This window comes from Diadema antillarum, unplaced genomic scaffold (assembly GCF_040938485.1).
Source record: "Diadema antillarum isolate AM-2024a unplaced genomic scaffold, OU_Dant_1.0 seq00000762_RagTag, whole genome shotgun sequence".
Classification (NCBI taxonomy): Eukaryota; Metazoa; Echinodermata; class Echinoidea; order Diadematoida; family Diadematidae; genus Diadema; species Diadema antillarum.
Window position 1 is genome coordinate 220,035 of NW_027271652.1, and position 18,008 is coordinate 238,042.

Sequence of the window (18,008 nt, forward strand, 5' to 3'; positions counted from 1 at the left end):
AATCCTACTTTCAATAACGCCAACTCGATAAATCGTGCCTATAAGTGACAACTGTCCTCGTGCGAACGTAAGATACAAACGCATTACACATCAGAAGATGTATCAAACATACACCATCATTTTTTTTTTTTAATATATGCTTTTTCATAACATTTTTTTTCTCTCTGTGTCTGATGACATTGCTGGTTAGAAACGCACTCCTCTTCATACGCAAATTTCTAGATACCAATCCTCTCACCCTCGCTCATCCCCCGTTTTATATTTCCCCCCGAAAAATCTTCGAATGATTTTCGGCGGCTTGTTCCTACCTACATCACATGCGATGCGGAAAGGACTCAGAACTCATTTCACAGTACCCAAACCTTTGTTTGTTTACTTGTTTCCTTTGTTTACCTTTGCCCACTATTGTGAAGCTGACCTACTCCCCAGTACCCCCTCTCCCACGTACTCTACCCCCCTCCCTTCAGACTAACCAATCATATCACCTGTCAAAAGATTGCGAATTCCTTGTGCGTAGACCCATTCTCCTCCGGTTGGTGTCCGGTCCCACTACGATCAAACAGGTCGCTCCGTTTCAGTCACCACCCACCCACGGCTCCATCTCACGTGCACGCCACCCAGTATCCGTAGAAACGCAGCCTTCCTGTTAATAACGCCAAAGGCTACGGGGCGCGAAAAAATTGCAGGCGTCATGACATCAAAGATCGCTGTTTGGGTAGTCATCAGATGCAGAAAATGAACCGCACTGAGATCGAGATGACGTGTTGGTTTGGCTTGAATGGTCGTTCCTGCTCTACTCCACTGTTATCCTCTTGATGGCCCCTTACACCTGATAGATCTCAATACTTTTATGCCACGCCCCACATAATATTCTCATTCTAAAGCCAGTTCTCTGAAACGGACCAAAGAGCTCTCCAATGCATGCTGTAATTGATTCAAAATTTCTGGATTTGGATTTCTGACCGCAAGGGGCTTGATTTCATCAAGGGTATATAATCTTTCATTGTTATATTACGAGAGCATCAGGCAATGGTTGCTTAGTAACTTGGGAATTCATGCTCTGAAGGCAAAGGAAGCGATATCTTTCTTGTCTGACTCGTGTAAGGACTGAGAACCTCCGTTTTTTTTTCCCATCTCGCCTTACAGCCCTTCTCTGTTTTTCTTCTTTTATTCCCTGATCAAAGTGTGATTTCAATATTCTTCACATCCACTTGCTTATGTTTCCTTTCTTTTAAGAAGACACAAACAAATAAAACACAAATAAAAACCTGTTGCGCTTTGGTAGCATAAAATCTTGGAATTCACAAGTTTACTCTCACAATACTTGACAAAATATGAATTCCATCGCTTCCTTTCTTTTTAAGCAAAATTAATCCTTGCAGTTCATCAATACAAAATCCATCTAAATGTGATATAATATCTTTCATTTATATAAATTATTTTTTTTCTGTTTTTTTTCCACTTCTCCTTTCTCAAAATCTCCTGAAACCAACACTGCATGAATACACACACTGTAATTTCATCTGCACTGTTTTCTCCAACTCTTTTGTAAAATGTTATCTAAAATGTGTACTTTTCCCGTCTTTCTTCAGTCTGAGGCAGAGGGTGTTTGTGTTGGGGGGATGAGGATCAAAAGGGGATTAAGATCGGCTTTCGGATTATCTTAATCCCCTTCATCCCCTTGCCCGCCTTCTCCCGCTCGAATCTCCTTCATCCGGTCCACGTACTCTGAGAAGATGTCGCGGAAGCGGGCCCATGACCTCTCCGGAATCGTGATCGATGTGCGGAACTGGTTGCGAGGCTGGACAGGAAAGACATACAGTGTAAGACAGCCATCAGGACGGTCATTGACCAGTGTGCAAGGAAAACCAGCTGCCGCTTTTGTGCTCCCAAAATTCTGAACTGACTTAATTAAACATACGAATACAGATATAGGGGAGAAATGGACTCACAGTTTTGGCACAATGATCACGAAAGTTAATCATGATGGTCAATGGTCACTCCATCCCTCTGATATGACTACAACTTGTGCACAGAAATGCAGCACAAATCTGATTACAGTCCAAGTAATTGCCAACACAAGCATGTACATGTAGAAAGCATCTAAAGACTGTAAGCATCAAATATTTCACAGAAATTTGTCTCGTCCACACATTTTGCAAGTGGACATTTACTTACAAAATTAACAACACACCAACACTAAATTTATACAGAAAATACAAAGACTAGCAATGGACATTTGAATATTTGAGTATTCTTACTGAGTCTAAACTACACAGACATCTGGTCCATGTTGGTCTTTTCAGGAGCGAGTGAGTGCATTTTTCTGCAGCTGTATGTCTTCTTCAGCATTCAATCTAACCCTCCTCAAACCATCATCTCAAGAGGCTTTTCGGCATTGCCTAAAAACGTGTCATCGACGCCAACAACCGAATGAGGTGGACGCAGAAAATAAAAAAGCAAAACAACAAACAAAATCTTCGCCTCTCGGGCGAAGGGTGCGGTCTCACCTGTACTTCGCTGACTCTCATGTACACACCGCGGAAGTTCTGTCCAATGTCAAAGTAGAAGTTCTTATTTTCTACCCTAAATGATTTACTCTCCGGGACGTTTCCTTGGCCTTCCTCTGCAAAACAAAGTCAAGAGAGCACATGGGTTGCACTGATGAAAAATGGTCCCTCCATGTATACAAAACAGCCCATTACTTGTACAAGTATCTACCTAGAGTAGGACATCTTTCTATGCTATAATTGCTAATATACAGCAATAGCTACAATCGTGCCCTTCATGGGTTGAATTTATGAAAAATTGCCAAATGCCTGTATTCTATACTTTTGTTCCTAATTCATTCCACGCAATTTGTAGAATTTAAATTCTTTAATGCCATGAACTGTATAAACTGTGTAATCAACAAGCAGAGTAGTTTCTACAGCTTGACTCGTGGCTACAGGCGATTAAAACCCACCATAATTCTCTGAAACCCTTTTGGGTACTTGAAGTGCCAATTAGCGTGGACAACCCCATGGCCTTGTACCATATGTGACCCGCTACAACAAAAGGATCCTAAAGTCGCTGACGGGTGAGCCGAGAAAATCGAGTTTGAAGTCAGATCACCAAAATCTGTCAAAACGTTCAGATTTCTGTTTTAACATAATTTTGAAGTCTAATGTATCTTCTACAATCTGCCGAAATTTCGAAGCTAAATGATCAAAGGAAAGGCCTGAAAATAACATTTTTCTGGGCCATGCTTGGCTTGCCCGTCAGCGACTTTAGGATCCTTTTGTTGTAGCGAGTCACATATTATTCTAAGATTATGGCAAAGAAAGGGATGATAATTGAGACTTTGAGACTCACCTGCGCTCTCTACTCCATACTCGTCTAGAAGTTCTGTGAGTGCATTCTTGAACTCCACTAATCCTTGGGCAGGCACAGCAATCTGGGTTCTTGGACCTCTGTTGATAGTCTGTGACACCTGGAACAGAGAATTTGAGGAGAAAAGAGAGAAAGACTGTTTTGTTTTGTGTTTTTCATTGTGTGTGTGTGTGTGTTTGTTTGTTTGTTTTTTGCGTGTCAGTCTTTTTAGTGAAAGGATAAGCCCCATGTCTCAAACCCTAGATTACTATTATGTTGTACAAATCCAAAGTTTTTCTACAAGTATAAAATGTGAAATCAATGTAGTGTGACATGTGTTTGATGTGAGCTCAACTGGAGTTTACAGCAAGAGAGGTACATGTACACAGAATACTACCTGTCCAAGCGTTCACACCAGCCCTTGTGTCATTAGGAAAGTCCAGCGCCGGGTTTCTACCATAAGATTTTTTGATATTGAAACTTAAGGAGCACTCACGTACATGAAGTCTGGGCATGCTCTGAAATGTTAAAGTGTGTACAGCATATTGGGATTCTATTACCTGTGAGTGGTAGAATTAGTGTGGCAAATTTTGTACATTTCACTGTTTCATATATTCATGCCATTCACTATAACACTTAACTGTGAAGTGCAAGTACAATGTAGTCAATTTTCTAAAGATATGTTTCTACTCAAGAAACGGTGCATGTTTGCTTCGCGATGTTATGCATATAATCTAGTTTAGTGCCCCAGATATTACACACTATTATGGATTAGGTCACTTGTGTAGACTAAAGGATGCTCCTTGCAAATGGGACAGACATTATCATCATGGCCTCCTAATAGTATTAAAGATTAGTCTATCAAAATAGCTGTATCAGTGGACAAACACTGTTTTCATTTGAGGGCCCTGCATTCATACACACGGGAAAGCGTGCGCTGGGTTCTAATGCAGGCTGCTGCCTTGATACTCAACACTCTATCCCGCACCTTTAAAAAGCGCCCTCGCGAGTTCTCCTTGAGGTCCAGGTAGTATCGTCGGTTGTCCTTTATGATCACCTCACTCTTGAGTCTCCCGTCGTCGGGTGGGTTGTCATGGCTCGCCGGCCCCAGCTGTGCGTAGTGCTCGCTGAAGTCTGTGAGGTGATTCCGGAACTCGGCCGCAGCCGCCATGCCCAGCGTTAATCGACTCTTCCCTCCTCGACCGCCCACCTGTTGTGGCAAAACACACAGAAAAGAAGGGGGAAAAAATAAGATTTTTAGCAAGAAAGCCATGGAAATCATTGGCATAACTTTCCGTGGGAGTAAAGAGAACACTATACAACCATAAGGACAGCTCACATGCACAAATACAACGTACCTAAAAAGTTACAGCTCAATTTTTTTGCTCAGCACGTTCATATGACAAAGAAGAAAACTAAAGAGTATTAGGAATAAAGATTTACAAGAACAAGGAAAGATGGGAAGAAGAAACAGAGACACAGAAAGTATTACCAACAGGAACAGAAACAAAGGGAGAAGGAAAAAAAAAGAAGGAAAGAGGAAGAAGAAAAGGAAAAGAAGAAGAAGAAGAATTGGTAGTAGTAGTAGTACGGTAGTAGTAGTAATACAGTAGTAGTAGTAGTAGTAGTAGTAGTAGTAGTAGTAGTAGTAGTAGTAGTAGCAGTAGTAGTAGTAGTAGTATAGTAATGTTAGTAGTAGCGGTAGTAGTAGTAGTAGTAGTAATGATAGTAGTAGAAGTAGTAGTAGTAGTAGTAGTAGTAGTAGTAGAATAGTAGTGGTAGTAGTAGTAGTAGTAGTAGTAGTAGTAGTATAGTAGTGGTAGTAGTAGTAGTTAGTAGTAGTAGTAGTAGTAGTAGTAGTAGTAGTAGTAGTATAGTAGTAGTAGTAGTAGTAGTAGTAGTAGTAGTAGTAGTAGTAGTAGTAGTATAGTAGTGGTAGTAGTAGTAGTAGTAGTAGTAGTAGTAGTAGTAGTAGTAGTAGTAGTAGTAGTAGTATAGTAGTGGTAGTAGTAGTAGTTAGTAGTAGTAGTAGTAGTAGTAGTAGTAGTAGTAGTAGTAGTATAGTAGTGGTAGTAGTAGTAGTAGTAGTAGTAGTAGTAGTAGTAGTAGTAGTAGTAGTAGTAGTAGTAGTAGAAGTAGTAATGGTAGTAGTAGTAGTTGTAGAAGATGTACCACTGGTTTGTATGAATCAAATGTCACTTTTGTCTGGAACTTGTGGATGTCAGTTTGCGTTCAGTCAGGGTCAACTTTAAACTTGGGAGAAAATCTTGCATTGAGAAACATTTGGAAAAGTTTTTTTCAAATTTAGCTTCTCTCTTGTCATCTGATCACATTGTACCTACCTCTAAACTTTGATATGAAATATGAATAGACTAGGATGGCCATCGATGAAAACCAACTGTGGTGGCATAAAACTGTCATGGAAACAATCTACTGTAAAACGAGAAATTTTCGCGTGCATTTTAATTTCGCGAATTTCGCGAGCGTCAAAATTCACGAAATTAAAATGCACGCGAAAGTTTTTGTCTACACTACATGCATTGAATGCCAGTGGCAATTCGCGAAAATTTCATGCCGCGAAAAAGGCTGTCAGCTCCAATTCGCGAAAATTTCATGCCGCGAATATATCATGTTTTACAGTATATGCTTTGCAATCCCCAGCAACAGAATGACCGATGAAAAATAAAAATCCTTTGCTTTGTTTTCTTCACAGGAAAAGTGCTCACAGAGACTACTGAAAAATAATTCATGTTGATAATCATAATGGATAAATGAATAAAAGACACTGAAATAAGTAATTAACCATTATTCTAATCTAATGTCAATGATTTCCATGTACCAAAACACATCTTGATTAACACTGCTGATTAGACTAGCCCCTATGACGTGAATACATTGTGGTCAAAACAAATAGGCAGTGAAGGAAAATTCCTTGATCACTGCCATCATGAGAATTCAGACAAATCATGTGGATGGGTGCAACAAATAATTGAATATGTCGACTGACCACAAGCTTGAGGTGGAGGACTAATGTAATAATGTATTATAAGTAGTTCAACTGTTGATTTCCTACATCAATCTATCTCTCAGATTCAACAAGTGGACAAACACAATAATGAACGAAAATGGCAAAACACTCATTATGCCTCGTATTGACCAAAATAGAAACATCTGAATGTCTGGCTTTTGCAAAATATTGTATGCTGTGGTTTACAAATACACAAAATCTCTTATCTTTTATCATTATTATTTACTTGGCATTCGTCCATATCCCTTGTTTGGAGGCATAATATCTTTGCTTTTCTTTCGCATTGCGGCGAAAGATCTCGGAATGTCCCTACCTCTAGCGCTGTCTGGAATGTTAATGTACATGATGGCCGTCTATTTAGGGAGGCATCAGGAACGAACTTGGCTATACGCAATCAACTCCTATACACACAGCCCCTGCCGCACCCATATTCTACTTTACACTGAGCAGTAGTAGAAGACATGACGTTCACTGTCTATGCACACAATGAAGTGAAAACTGCCCATACATATAAATCTTCCCTTCTTCCCCTCCGCGAGGCCAAAACTCTACTTCGTATATAAATCACGCCGCTTTATGGCATTCTTTTGGAAGAGAAATACCATGGATTCCAGACAATCTTGCCAATTTCGCTTTTAAACAAATAACACACTAGTTACACAAGATCAGCAGTAGAGTTCTCAAAATCACTCTACATGCACAAAGAAGAAATAGTCAGCCATTTTTTTCAAATGTACGAGTTCGTGTTACTCATGCTCGTGTCAGCAAAATTATGTTCACTAGATGAACTCTTTAGTCTTTGCTGTATAGACATTGTAAAAGCTGCTGAAGTCTTCAAATATACATGTATGTCAATACAAATTGTGCACTGCCCGAGTGCCATGGTGGTTTTTACCTAAAACACTTGTGGAATTGCAGATTGATTATTGACTTATCTGGCCAGGTATTCTAACTTTTATAGATAGCTGTCAAATGAAAAAAAGTCCTTGGTAAAAAAAAAAGTACCAAAAGATAATAGAATACTATGGAACACAATCAACTTTTAATTTTATACACATTTATTTGTGATGGAGTTTTGGTTTCCGTCAAATAAGCTTTAGAAATACAGGTCGGTTTATATGTTTAGAGTTTCATTTTACTTTCATGTATTTCTGTGTTTTTTTTTTTCTATTTACAGCTGTACATGTACTTTGACCTGGCAAAGAGGAAATAAAAACTCACACTTAAAGCCTTGACGACTAGACAATAAGGGGGGAGGGGGCAAATTACAACACAAAGCTTGATCTGAAAAACCTGCTCTAATTTTGGAGAAAAAAAATGAGGCAAACAGAAGTAAATGACCAGGGAATGAATGTATCAATCAACACATTCAAATGAATACAGAGTTAAGTGGATAGTTCGTGTCAAAAAAATAATGAAAAGATTAAAAATTTTTGTCCAAAGACAAGCACAGGGAAAAGTGACCATCATGAGTACTCCAAACAAGCTGATGTCACCTGTACTCTCTTTATGAAATGTGGAGTCTCTAGAGCTCTGTGCAATGTGTGCATAGAAACCCATGGGTTTATAAATCTCAATATCTCCAATGCTGATAATTCACGGTCAACGAGATACTTAAAATCCATATTTTTTTTTCTGAAAAAAAAAATATATAGTCGTTGGACAGGAAATGAAACGGACATTGATTGACAACAAAAGAATGTTTAGGAATTTACATCGGATGACCCTTCTGTGTGTTACTTGTTGTTTAACTTCTCAATGTGCTACTTTTCAATATAAAAACAAAATAGAGAGTGTCTTGCATATTTTCACATATTGGAATAAACCTAGCCACTGTAATGACATGGCACTAAGCCATCAAAATCATGCTCCAATGAATTCACTTGTTGGGTCAGTTAATCTTCTCTTCCATTAGTTATGTCAAGTTTGAAGATTAGAACGTCTATTGAGAAAATGTATTCACAAGACCAAAAGCAGCAAACAATCCATACTAGAAGTGTTGGATTAGCAGCTGTAACCACAAGGTGGTGAGCGCTTGAGTTATTAAATATACACTGACCTTTTGCGCTATCATTCACATCACATCACTTCCGACGACATGTGTGGCCACGATAGTTGCAAGCCACCGCAAAAAAAAAAAAGAACAGAAAAAGGGAAGTCATATTCTTGAGAGTGATGTATGTGTGTATTAATGGCCATACTTGTAATGTACTTACAGGGCTTACGGTAAAATTCATAGCTGAACATCCCTTTTTGTGCCCACCAATGATATCATCTGCGCAGCGCCGATCAAAATAGAACAAGAAAAATACATTAAAGTTGTCAACGAATGGCATACGCGCCTCTGTGTATGTTTGCGTGAAGTGTGTGTGTGTGTGTGTGTGTGTGTGTGTGGTATTTGAAATAGGTTCGCACAACGCCATACAATACATACATACATGGCGTATATGTGCATACAATGCACATGTTCATGCCACATACATAGTACGACATTGTGTACCATAGTGTACGTGTCTGCGTGCGAGAGGGCAGAAATTATGCACGGGTTGAGACGAGATATCGGCCACGAAGGAGTGGCGAGATAGAAAGGAAGAAAAAAAAAATGGAGGCGCAAGTCTGCTCACGTGTCCGCGGGAGGCAAGAGGTCAGGGAGGAGCCAGTCAATGGCGGTCAGTTTCTAGATCGGCCAAGACTTGATCTTCAGCCTTTCCCTGCTTTCCCTCACACTGAGGTTGGCATTAAAGAAGCTTTCTAAATCTGCAGTATGCATAGAAATGTACACATTTGAAATCCATCAAGTCCCATAAAACCACATTTCTGTGGTTCCGTGCTGTATTCTTTTATCATTTTTTGCTCTTACCTTTTGTTGTTGGTGTTTTAAATGTAGCGTTTAATGATAAAACAGCTTAAGTGCCATTTTCAAGCATTTTAAAAAGTAAGTCTACCATCTGACATCAAAAATATCTCTGTGATACATACTTGTCACATACCAAGACATAATCTTGAATAACACTTCACGATTACTGATGAACTTTTTATTTTCTTTGTTTTAAGAAGCTTCAATTAATTGTACTATATTGCATATCAACAAGAACGGAGTTAACTCATTTTGCAATCAAACTCCTACCTACATGGTAAGGTAAACAATTCTCTGCCATTTGAACAATTTCTTGTTCATGAAACACTTGTTTCAATAAAGAAAAAAAAAGAAATAAAACTTCCAAATTCCTCAATGCATTTTATGCCTTTTATTTGTCATGTCATTTTGGAAAATTCTCTTCCAACCTCTTTTTGGGAATTCAGATGATGACTACTACCAATTTATCTAGTCTTTCTCAAATGCACTATCCGTAGCTTACTTTGAGAGGCCATTACAATTACATCAACTTCATGATAACTCGTGCAGCAACAATCCCACAGGACTGAGAAAATTCTGTTTTCGTCTTGATGCGTGCTGCGGGGGGAAAAAAAATTACATGGGTTTGTCATCATCTATCCATATTGTTGAAGAGATATTAAAAATCTGTTAAATAATTCCAAAGCTCTTAAACTGTCAAACTAGTCCCAGGCTATTTAACAGTTGAATTTGGTTTGTTTTGTTTTGTTTTAATTTGTTGTTGTTGTTGTTTAATCTGCCACTAGCATATGTACACATGTCAGTGTCATGGAAATCTCCTATTGCATTTGCTTACATAGTATGCTCTTAAAGTAAATACAAACACAGAGCAGGCATGACACACACACAGACACATACACAGAAAAACAATCTCATGAGAACAAGAAAGAATGTTTTCTTTTGTTTCTCAGACATGGGCTGAGATGATAGTATGCAATAGCAATGTAGTCTTTCATCAATAATTGATGACACTTCATTGCACATTTCAAATAAATTACAATGTACCTTCAAAATCATATCAGGATCTGAGCCTTTAAAACACACACACACACAGACACATTATACAAAATAACAAGAGACCCGCGGGTCTAGCGCTCACCTGAGTATCGCAAGTTCACCTTTCACGCAGTCACTAATCTAAATTATTCACAGCTCTACCAAAATTTGACCAGGCATTCTGAAGTAGAAGATGAAAATGTACAATAAGGGCCCAAATTTTTAAAGATTCCTTTAATAATTTGGGGGATTGGGGGCCCCCTGGGGCCCTCTGGGTGGGGCATGGTGCCCATTTTGATAAATTGAGATCCTGACCCCCTAAGGATGCTACCTGCCAAGTTTGACGAAAATCTATCATGAGGTTTTCAGGAAGAAGATGACAATGTACGATTCAGGCCCCCATTTGGACCTTCCTAACCAACCCCCCACCCCCACCCCCCCCCCACCCCCCCCCCCCCCCACCCCTGCCCCCAAGAGGGGCACCCCTGGATCTCCTATGAACAAACTCGAAACTACAGTCATTAATGTACTCACTCATAGTATTATCTTAGCTGTATAACTTCTGATTCTAGAGGAAAATTTTTAACGATTCCTTCATTTGGGGGGTTTGGGCCCCCCTGGGGGCCCCCTGGGTGGGACATGGTGCCCATTTTAACAAATTGAGATCCTAACCCCTTAGGGATGCTACCTGCCAAGTTTGGTGAAAATGGGTCATGGGGTTCTAAAAAAGAAGATAAAAATGTACAATTTAGGCCCCATTAGGACCCCTCCTCACCTCCCTCCCCTGGGTCCCAAGGGGGGCACCCCTGATTCTGCCATGAACAAACTTGAAACTGCAGTCATCAATGTACTAACTCATAGTATTAACTTAGCTCCATCACTTCTGGTTCTAGAGAAGAAGATTTTTAAAGATTCCTTAATTTTGGGGATTTGGGCCCCCTGGGGGTCCCCTGGGGGCCCCCTGGGTGGGGCATGGTGCCCATTTTAACAAATTGAGTTCCTAACCCCCTAGGGATGCTACCTGCCAAGTTTGGTGAAAATGGGTCATGGGGTTCTCAAGAAGAAGATGAAAATGTACAATTTAGGCCCCATTAGAACCCCTCCCCACCCCCCTCCCCTGGGTCCCAAGGGGGGCATCCCTGATTCTGCCATGAACAAACTTGAAACTACAGTCATCAATGAACTAACTCATAGCATTAACTTAGCTCTATCACTTCTGGTTCTAGAGAAGAAGATTTTTAAAGATTCCTTAAATTTGGGGGGTTTGGGCCCCCCTGGGGGCCCCCTGGGTGGGTCATGGTGCCCATTTTAACAAATTGAGTTCCTAACCCCCTAGGGATGCTACCTGCCAAGTTTGATGAAAATCGGTCTTGGGGTTTTCAAGAAGAAGATGAAAATGTAAAAAGTTTACGCACGACGGACGACGGACGACGGACGACGCACGACGCACGACGCACGCCGGACGCCGGACGAAGGGCGATCGCAATAGCTCACATGAGCCTTTGGCTCAGGTGAGCTAAAAATAGAGAATATGAGGGCTAGTACCAATGAAAGGTATTGTACGGCATTTAAATTTCATACTTCTCTAAAAACAAAATAATAACTAAATAAAAGAAGAAAGGGACTTATGAATAAAACTTCAATATGCGGGATTAAATGCAATCTGTCACACTTACATTCTATATAATATCCATTCTTCATCACAATAACTGTGCACAAATTATGAATATTAGGATATACTGGGGAAGAAAATACACTCTAATGTTGGGCATACCTCTATTTTTTTTTTCTTTCAAAGCACTCATAAGATGTCTTGGCTATCACTCCCTGGAAAAGCTTTGACAAAATCTTCCATATTCATTGGATGTGTCAGTCAATACAAATCTGCTACAAGCAGAAAAAAAAATGCAGGCTTAAATTGCATGGACAGATAGATCATGCATTTATTTTAGAACCTTTCAGAATTTTATTCTATGGGGAAAAAGGTATAATACAGTAAAAAAAAGTAGGTGTTCTCATCATTCTTCCACACAAATCATTTTTTTTTTAAATTGTTCATCTCAAAGGCAATGTTCAAGTCAACATTTTACAGAAACCCAGTTAGAATTAGATGCCATTCTGCAAATGATTGATGTTACAGTGCTTCCTCTCTGTATACAAATGAAGAGTTTGTTCGCAAAAACCGACAAGTCAATTTTTGAAGATCTTGAAGTACAGTCTCTGTCATAAAGTACAAAATAATACCTTTTAAATGATATATTGGTCACTACATATAAAGGTACATTATTGAAGTTATGGTCAAAAGAAGCAAAAATTTTCTTATTATTCTCTTTATTTTTCTTGACCTTTAATCGCAAATATCTCCATTTGGCAAATATGGACTTATCGGTTTTTGCGAACAAACTTTTCAAATATACACATATTCTCTTCAAATGTAGGTTGGCAAAATGACTTGCAAAGTTCTCCTGCACTATACATACTTATAAAGGAATATAACTTGAATGAACCATACATGTACATACTGTTTGGTCCTACTGTCTAGTTGGAAAATCTACAGATCTACGGGCTCACCAACTTCTGCCTAATGTCAGAAATGTCATATTTGAGCATTGTTAATCTTAAAGAAGAAGGGGGAGGGGGGAGGAGGGACCTAAAACAAACCAAAGATAATATATCCTCATATAATCTGCATCTGGCACTTGAAGATCTGCAATATACTTTGGAAGAAATTAATTTCTCAAGCAATAGATCCCTCTGGCTAAAAAAAACAACAAAACAAAACAAACAATAAACAAACAAAAAAACACCTGTTGTTTGACGAAGAAAATGAAATTGACAGCATTTCTGAGACTGTAATTTTACTACAGTAATACAACTTAAAATTTACAATCAACGTGGAACCTCTACTCTTTTGCAGAACTGCTAAGAAGAAAAATAAATGATTTTGCATTAAGGAAGTGTATCATAACTAAATATTCAAAGAAATTAAAAAAATACCTGTCCCTTGAAAAAAAAAAGAAGAAAAATCCATGTATTATCAATATGGGAAATAGGGGGGAAAACTTATCAGAGCAAAAAAAAAAAAAAAAAACACCCAACACAAACAAACAAATAAACACTATAAACTATTGTCAACAAAGTACTAGTACCAAGCAAAAAGTAATAATCATTAGAATGAGCATTATTTATTCTGTAAAGGTATATGGGGGAGGGGGAGATACATGTAAAACAATAGAAATTTTGCATAATTCACAATCTTAACTTTGAAACTGATTCAAGATTCTAACCTTTTGAAACCAGCCAACTTTTATAAATGTGTGGTGTAAAAGACTGTCAGTGGCAAGGCAGGGTAGCATTTGAGTACACAGGTCACAGGGCACACCCTCACATAATTCATGCTACAGAAAACTTAACATCCACCATAGACAATGTGTTCATATCTACTGTTGATGACTGATGTGACATCACAGGGAACACTGCCCTACTTTGGCAAAAGGAAGCAAGTGACAAAAGTGACATTTCTGGTAAAAGAGCAAAATGTGTCTGTCATTTAAACTGATGTCAATGGACTATCATGATGTCTTATCTAACTATCTCTTTAATAGTAGGATGAGTGTTTCTGCATGAAATTTGGCCTGGAAGAAGAGCTCATTATGTGAATTATGAAAACATCAATAACTCAAATTCGGATGATATGCCACTTGCTTCCTTTTGCCAAAGTACGGCAGAACAGTCCATGTGATCTGTAACCAGAATTCACTTGACATAACTCACATCCTTGAACACACACACACACACACAAATACTGTATAGGCCTTATAAATACAAGTGTTCATCGCAAGGTTTTTATTCCAGCAAATTTTGCGAGTCGGGTGCTATTCTCTAATTCAAAACTCATGAAAATATATCAACTCTGATTCCGGCATGAAGTTGAATATATGCAAGCATATATTTCTCTGTTCAGTACTCTACTCCATGGTCATAAATCTAACCACTTGCAAAACTGTCTAGAAATTACACTCACTGAATATATGGAATATATACACTGCACTTTATAGTCATGTTGTGCAACGCAATGCAAATCTCTCGTAATGCTTTTCTTGCAAAGCGTGGCAAAGCTAGATGTCACTAAATATTCTTTCATTCAAAAAGATGAAGGATATACTTTAAAAAAAATTAGCACCTTAATAAGGCGCCTCTGAAACACAGAAAAAAAAAATACAGACACACACACACACACACACACACTCATACACACAAACAATGCTCTGTACAGGGTATAACTGTTTCCCCCATCTACATACAAGAATCATTGCCTTTTTAGCTAAGTTAATTACAAGATGAATGTCAAAATCATGGGGAAAAACCAATGTCATCAGAGTTAATAAATAATTTGAATTTAAAAGAAAGACTAACAAGATTTAAAAATTCAAAATATAGTAATGGAAACAATTTCCAATATTAAAGTAATTCATTACTCTTCCATTAACAAAGTGCCTCTCCATTTTATTCCACTGCTTCAATTAAACAGAAAACAAGAGTCTTTTACATTTATTTGATTTTCATGTTAATGCCAAACAGCCATTAGCATAGTAATTCCATTAAAAAGCCTTTTTTTTTTTCCCACAGGAAGCATGGGCCAATTGTGAAAATGCCGTGGGGTAGACTTGATTGCCCTAAGAAATAGGTACTGACCGCTCATAACAGCTAATACACAGCTACTGCTTTTGTTCATACCCCCCACCTGATTAAAAATTGAAATGAAAAAAAAAAGAGGAAATGGTGGCAATATCTGTCTTGTGGTACTAAGTATGCAATTCATAACACTGGCTTTGCCACATTTAAAAGGAAAAGCACACACACACACACACACACACACACAGACATACACACACACAGTTGTACAAATTAATTAATATGGGTGACTGCTGTGTAACATATTACATCCGGAATGGTAGCTGAGCTCCACGAACTCTGTCAAGTGTTTAACGTCATTTTGTCACCAAGACAACATTGGCATTTTTCTATTTCAACATCATTTCCTGACCATCGATGCCGATCACATAAAGATGTACAAATTTCAAATTGAATCTTACATTCCATCAAATACCTTAAATCCACGTTCACCCCATGAAAAGCCCTTTGCTTATTAATTCCAAAATTATTGTCTACAGAAAGTGGTCACAGCCACAGCAAATAGAAAAACAAAACAAAACAAGAGTACAACTACCTATTTCGTAGCTTGTGCTAATAAAAAAAAAAAATTGCAACTAAGAGTTCTACTTTCATATGATGACATTTACAGACACACAAACTGGTTCATTGCATGACAAACTATTTTACACTGTTGGTAATGATGCTCTTTCGGATACTAGTACTCTATCTTAATATTCTTTTTGAAATACTATAAATTAATTATGCATATAACTCTATTCTGGATAAGAAGATAATAATATGCCAGCGTATTCATACACTTCTTTTGTCCGTATTTTCATCATGTGAGAAGTATGTCCTCACCTATATATGGGTTCACTACACATTATCTCATTAGTTTAAAAAAAAAAACTTTTCTTTTAATTCTGTATTTCTATATAACAGCCACAAAAATATCCTTTTTGTGAAGTTTATTTCATTGTGAAGTTATTTACAGTATATCCACAATGTTCTGCAGAAAATAGCCCCATTTCTCAATGATAAAGGGAAAAAATAATGAAAAAGTGCTGGATCTTGATGATAGTACAGATCACCATCAAATTTAATCACATCTGTTCTTTGTGACATTTTCAACTTTGTCTGAAATATCTTGAGACAAACAAACCAATGCTGACAAAAACATTACCTCCACGGCAGAGGTAATAATTAAACATCACGTCCAAAGGAAAAGTAGGTGATCTGGGCTTTGTTGTGCAAGAATATACGATCACAAAGCGAAACCAGAAGAAATTTGCTTAAGTTCAGTAATAGTTAAATATGCAAATCCCAAAAATATGTACATTTCAGAAACTAACGTGATTGCATGCACCAGCACCTTCGCATAAATTATACAGACTATAAGTTTGGTAAGAGATGACATCACAACCACTGTTAAAACGTATATCTTAGAGGAATAATTCAAAAGAAACTCTGCACATTTTGAACACCGTTGCCATTCTCAGCAAACGGCCGAGTTCCCCCCATCCCTGCATCCAATTCACCTGTCAGTGATGGTGGGGCATGATGCATTGAGTCTGAGGCCACACGTGATGGGAAGACCCAGGGATCACAGATCATACCAGCATACATCCCTTCACTCACTCATTCATCCTTGCTTCAAGGCAACTCTACAGTGTGACGACATCATACATCCTGTCCCATCACCAAGGTGAGTTCACCGGAAATATCAAACGGAAGTCAATGGAAAGAATGCACTAATGTATATTATATATATGTGCTTTATGTGTGTGTACCTGTGTGAATACACAATCATACATGTATGGCTTAATGATTTAATTGCAAATGAGCAGGTGTACATATGCAATGATTTAATGTGTATATTTAAACTGACAGTGCATGGAACTTGGTTGATGGCACCTAGAAACCATCGTTTGTAAAGTATATTAAAGACTGCACTGAACGATAGCTGGAGTGCTCAATCAGTGAAATGTATTATTGATGTTATCTCAGGGCATGAAATTAGACAGAATGCAAAATAATGAGAAAATGCTTGCCCCACCGTGTAGCCTGTGAGCTTACGAAAACCAGTAATAATGGGTACAAAATGTGTATATTATCCATTAATAACTAGCGGAACAATTTACTTTTCGTATCATACCAGTGATCATTTATGTGTTTTCAAGAGAGAGAGAAAAGTGTATGATTTAGGCATGCAGGCATCTTGAATAAATTGATTTTCCAGTGTACTCTTTAGAACTGGTTATAGGATCACTTATGTATAATGTCGAGATTGAAAAAAAGGATTTTTTTTCTTTCTTTTCGGGGGGGGGGGGGGGGGTAGGGGAGGCGGTCACTCAAGCTACCATCGGAAAGAATTCTAACAAAAAGAGCTACACAATTCAACCTTAGGGAGGCATGCACTATGCACAAAACACAAGTAACAAACAAACGATATTCTCTCAAAAGCATCAATGCTTGTCTGTAATGCAATTTCACACTTCTCCTCCATATTACAACCTAAAGCCCATGACACTACCATTCCTTTATAGGGACATGGCAGAACTCTTTAATAACACCTCTTCTTTGCATCTTCATTGAATTCCTGCCAGCGGGAAAAGAAAAAAAAAATGGGGGGGGGGGAGAAAAACAGAGGGAAACGGCCGTGTCTATGTCATGTTTCCACAATTAAGAGCAATTTCATGAAGTATGAATGGGAAAGCCTGTAGCCAGAGAGAAATCCTGAGCAATGGCAGGTTGACCCAGAGCCTAACGGCATGCTGATCGGTACTCTTCCTGATCAGAGAGAGTCAGAGAGAGAGAGCATCAAGTGAATATAAGTATACCACTTTCTCTCTCTCTTTCTCTCTACCCTTCACATGCATGCTCCTATAGACACAGGACCACACACACACACACACACACACACACACATCTACACACACATCTACACACACATGCTGCATTCTGAACAGCATATACCGAGCTGCACACCACATGCATTTCCACCACGCCATCCCCAGCACTGGCTGCACTGCTGCACAGTGGAACACACACACACACACACACACACACACACACAAATGG

At 38.5% G+C, this 18,008-nt stretch overlaps 1 protein-coding gene across 4 annotated transcripts in view; it reads right to left on the bottom strand.

Annotated features, from left to right (window-relative positions):
• Positions 1-389: 389 nt before the first annotated feature.
• LOC139738641 (transcriptional regulator protein Pur-beta-like) overlaps positions 390-18,008 on the bottom strand; it is a 72,604-nt gene continuing 54,985 nt past the window's right edge. For 2 of the 4 annotated variants that reach the window (XM_071649255.1, XM_071649257.1), the window contains 4 exons: positions 4,340-4,561; positions 3,355-3,472; positions 2,511-2,626; positions 390-1,801 (listed from right to left, as the gene is read on the bottom strand). In XM_071649255.1, the coding sequence (XP_071505356.1) occupies positions 1,664-1,801; positions 2,511-2,626; positions 3,355-3,472; positions 4,340-4,561 (594 nt within the window). In that variant the 3' untranslated portion in view covers positions 390-1,663. The remainder of the gene's footprint in view (positions 1,802-2,510; positions 2,627-3,354; positions 3,473-4,339; positions 4,562-18,008) is intronic. The other 2 variants (XM_071649256.1, XM_071649258.1) reach the window with 1 other exon arrangement.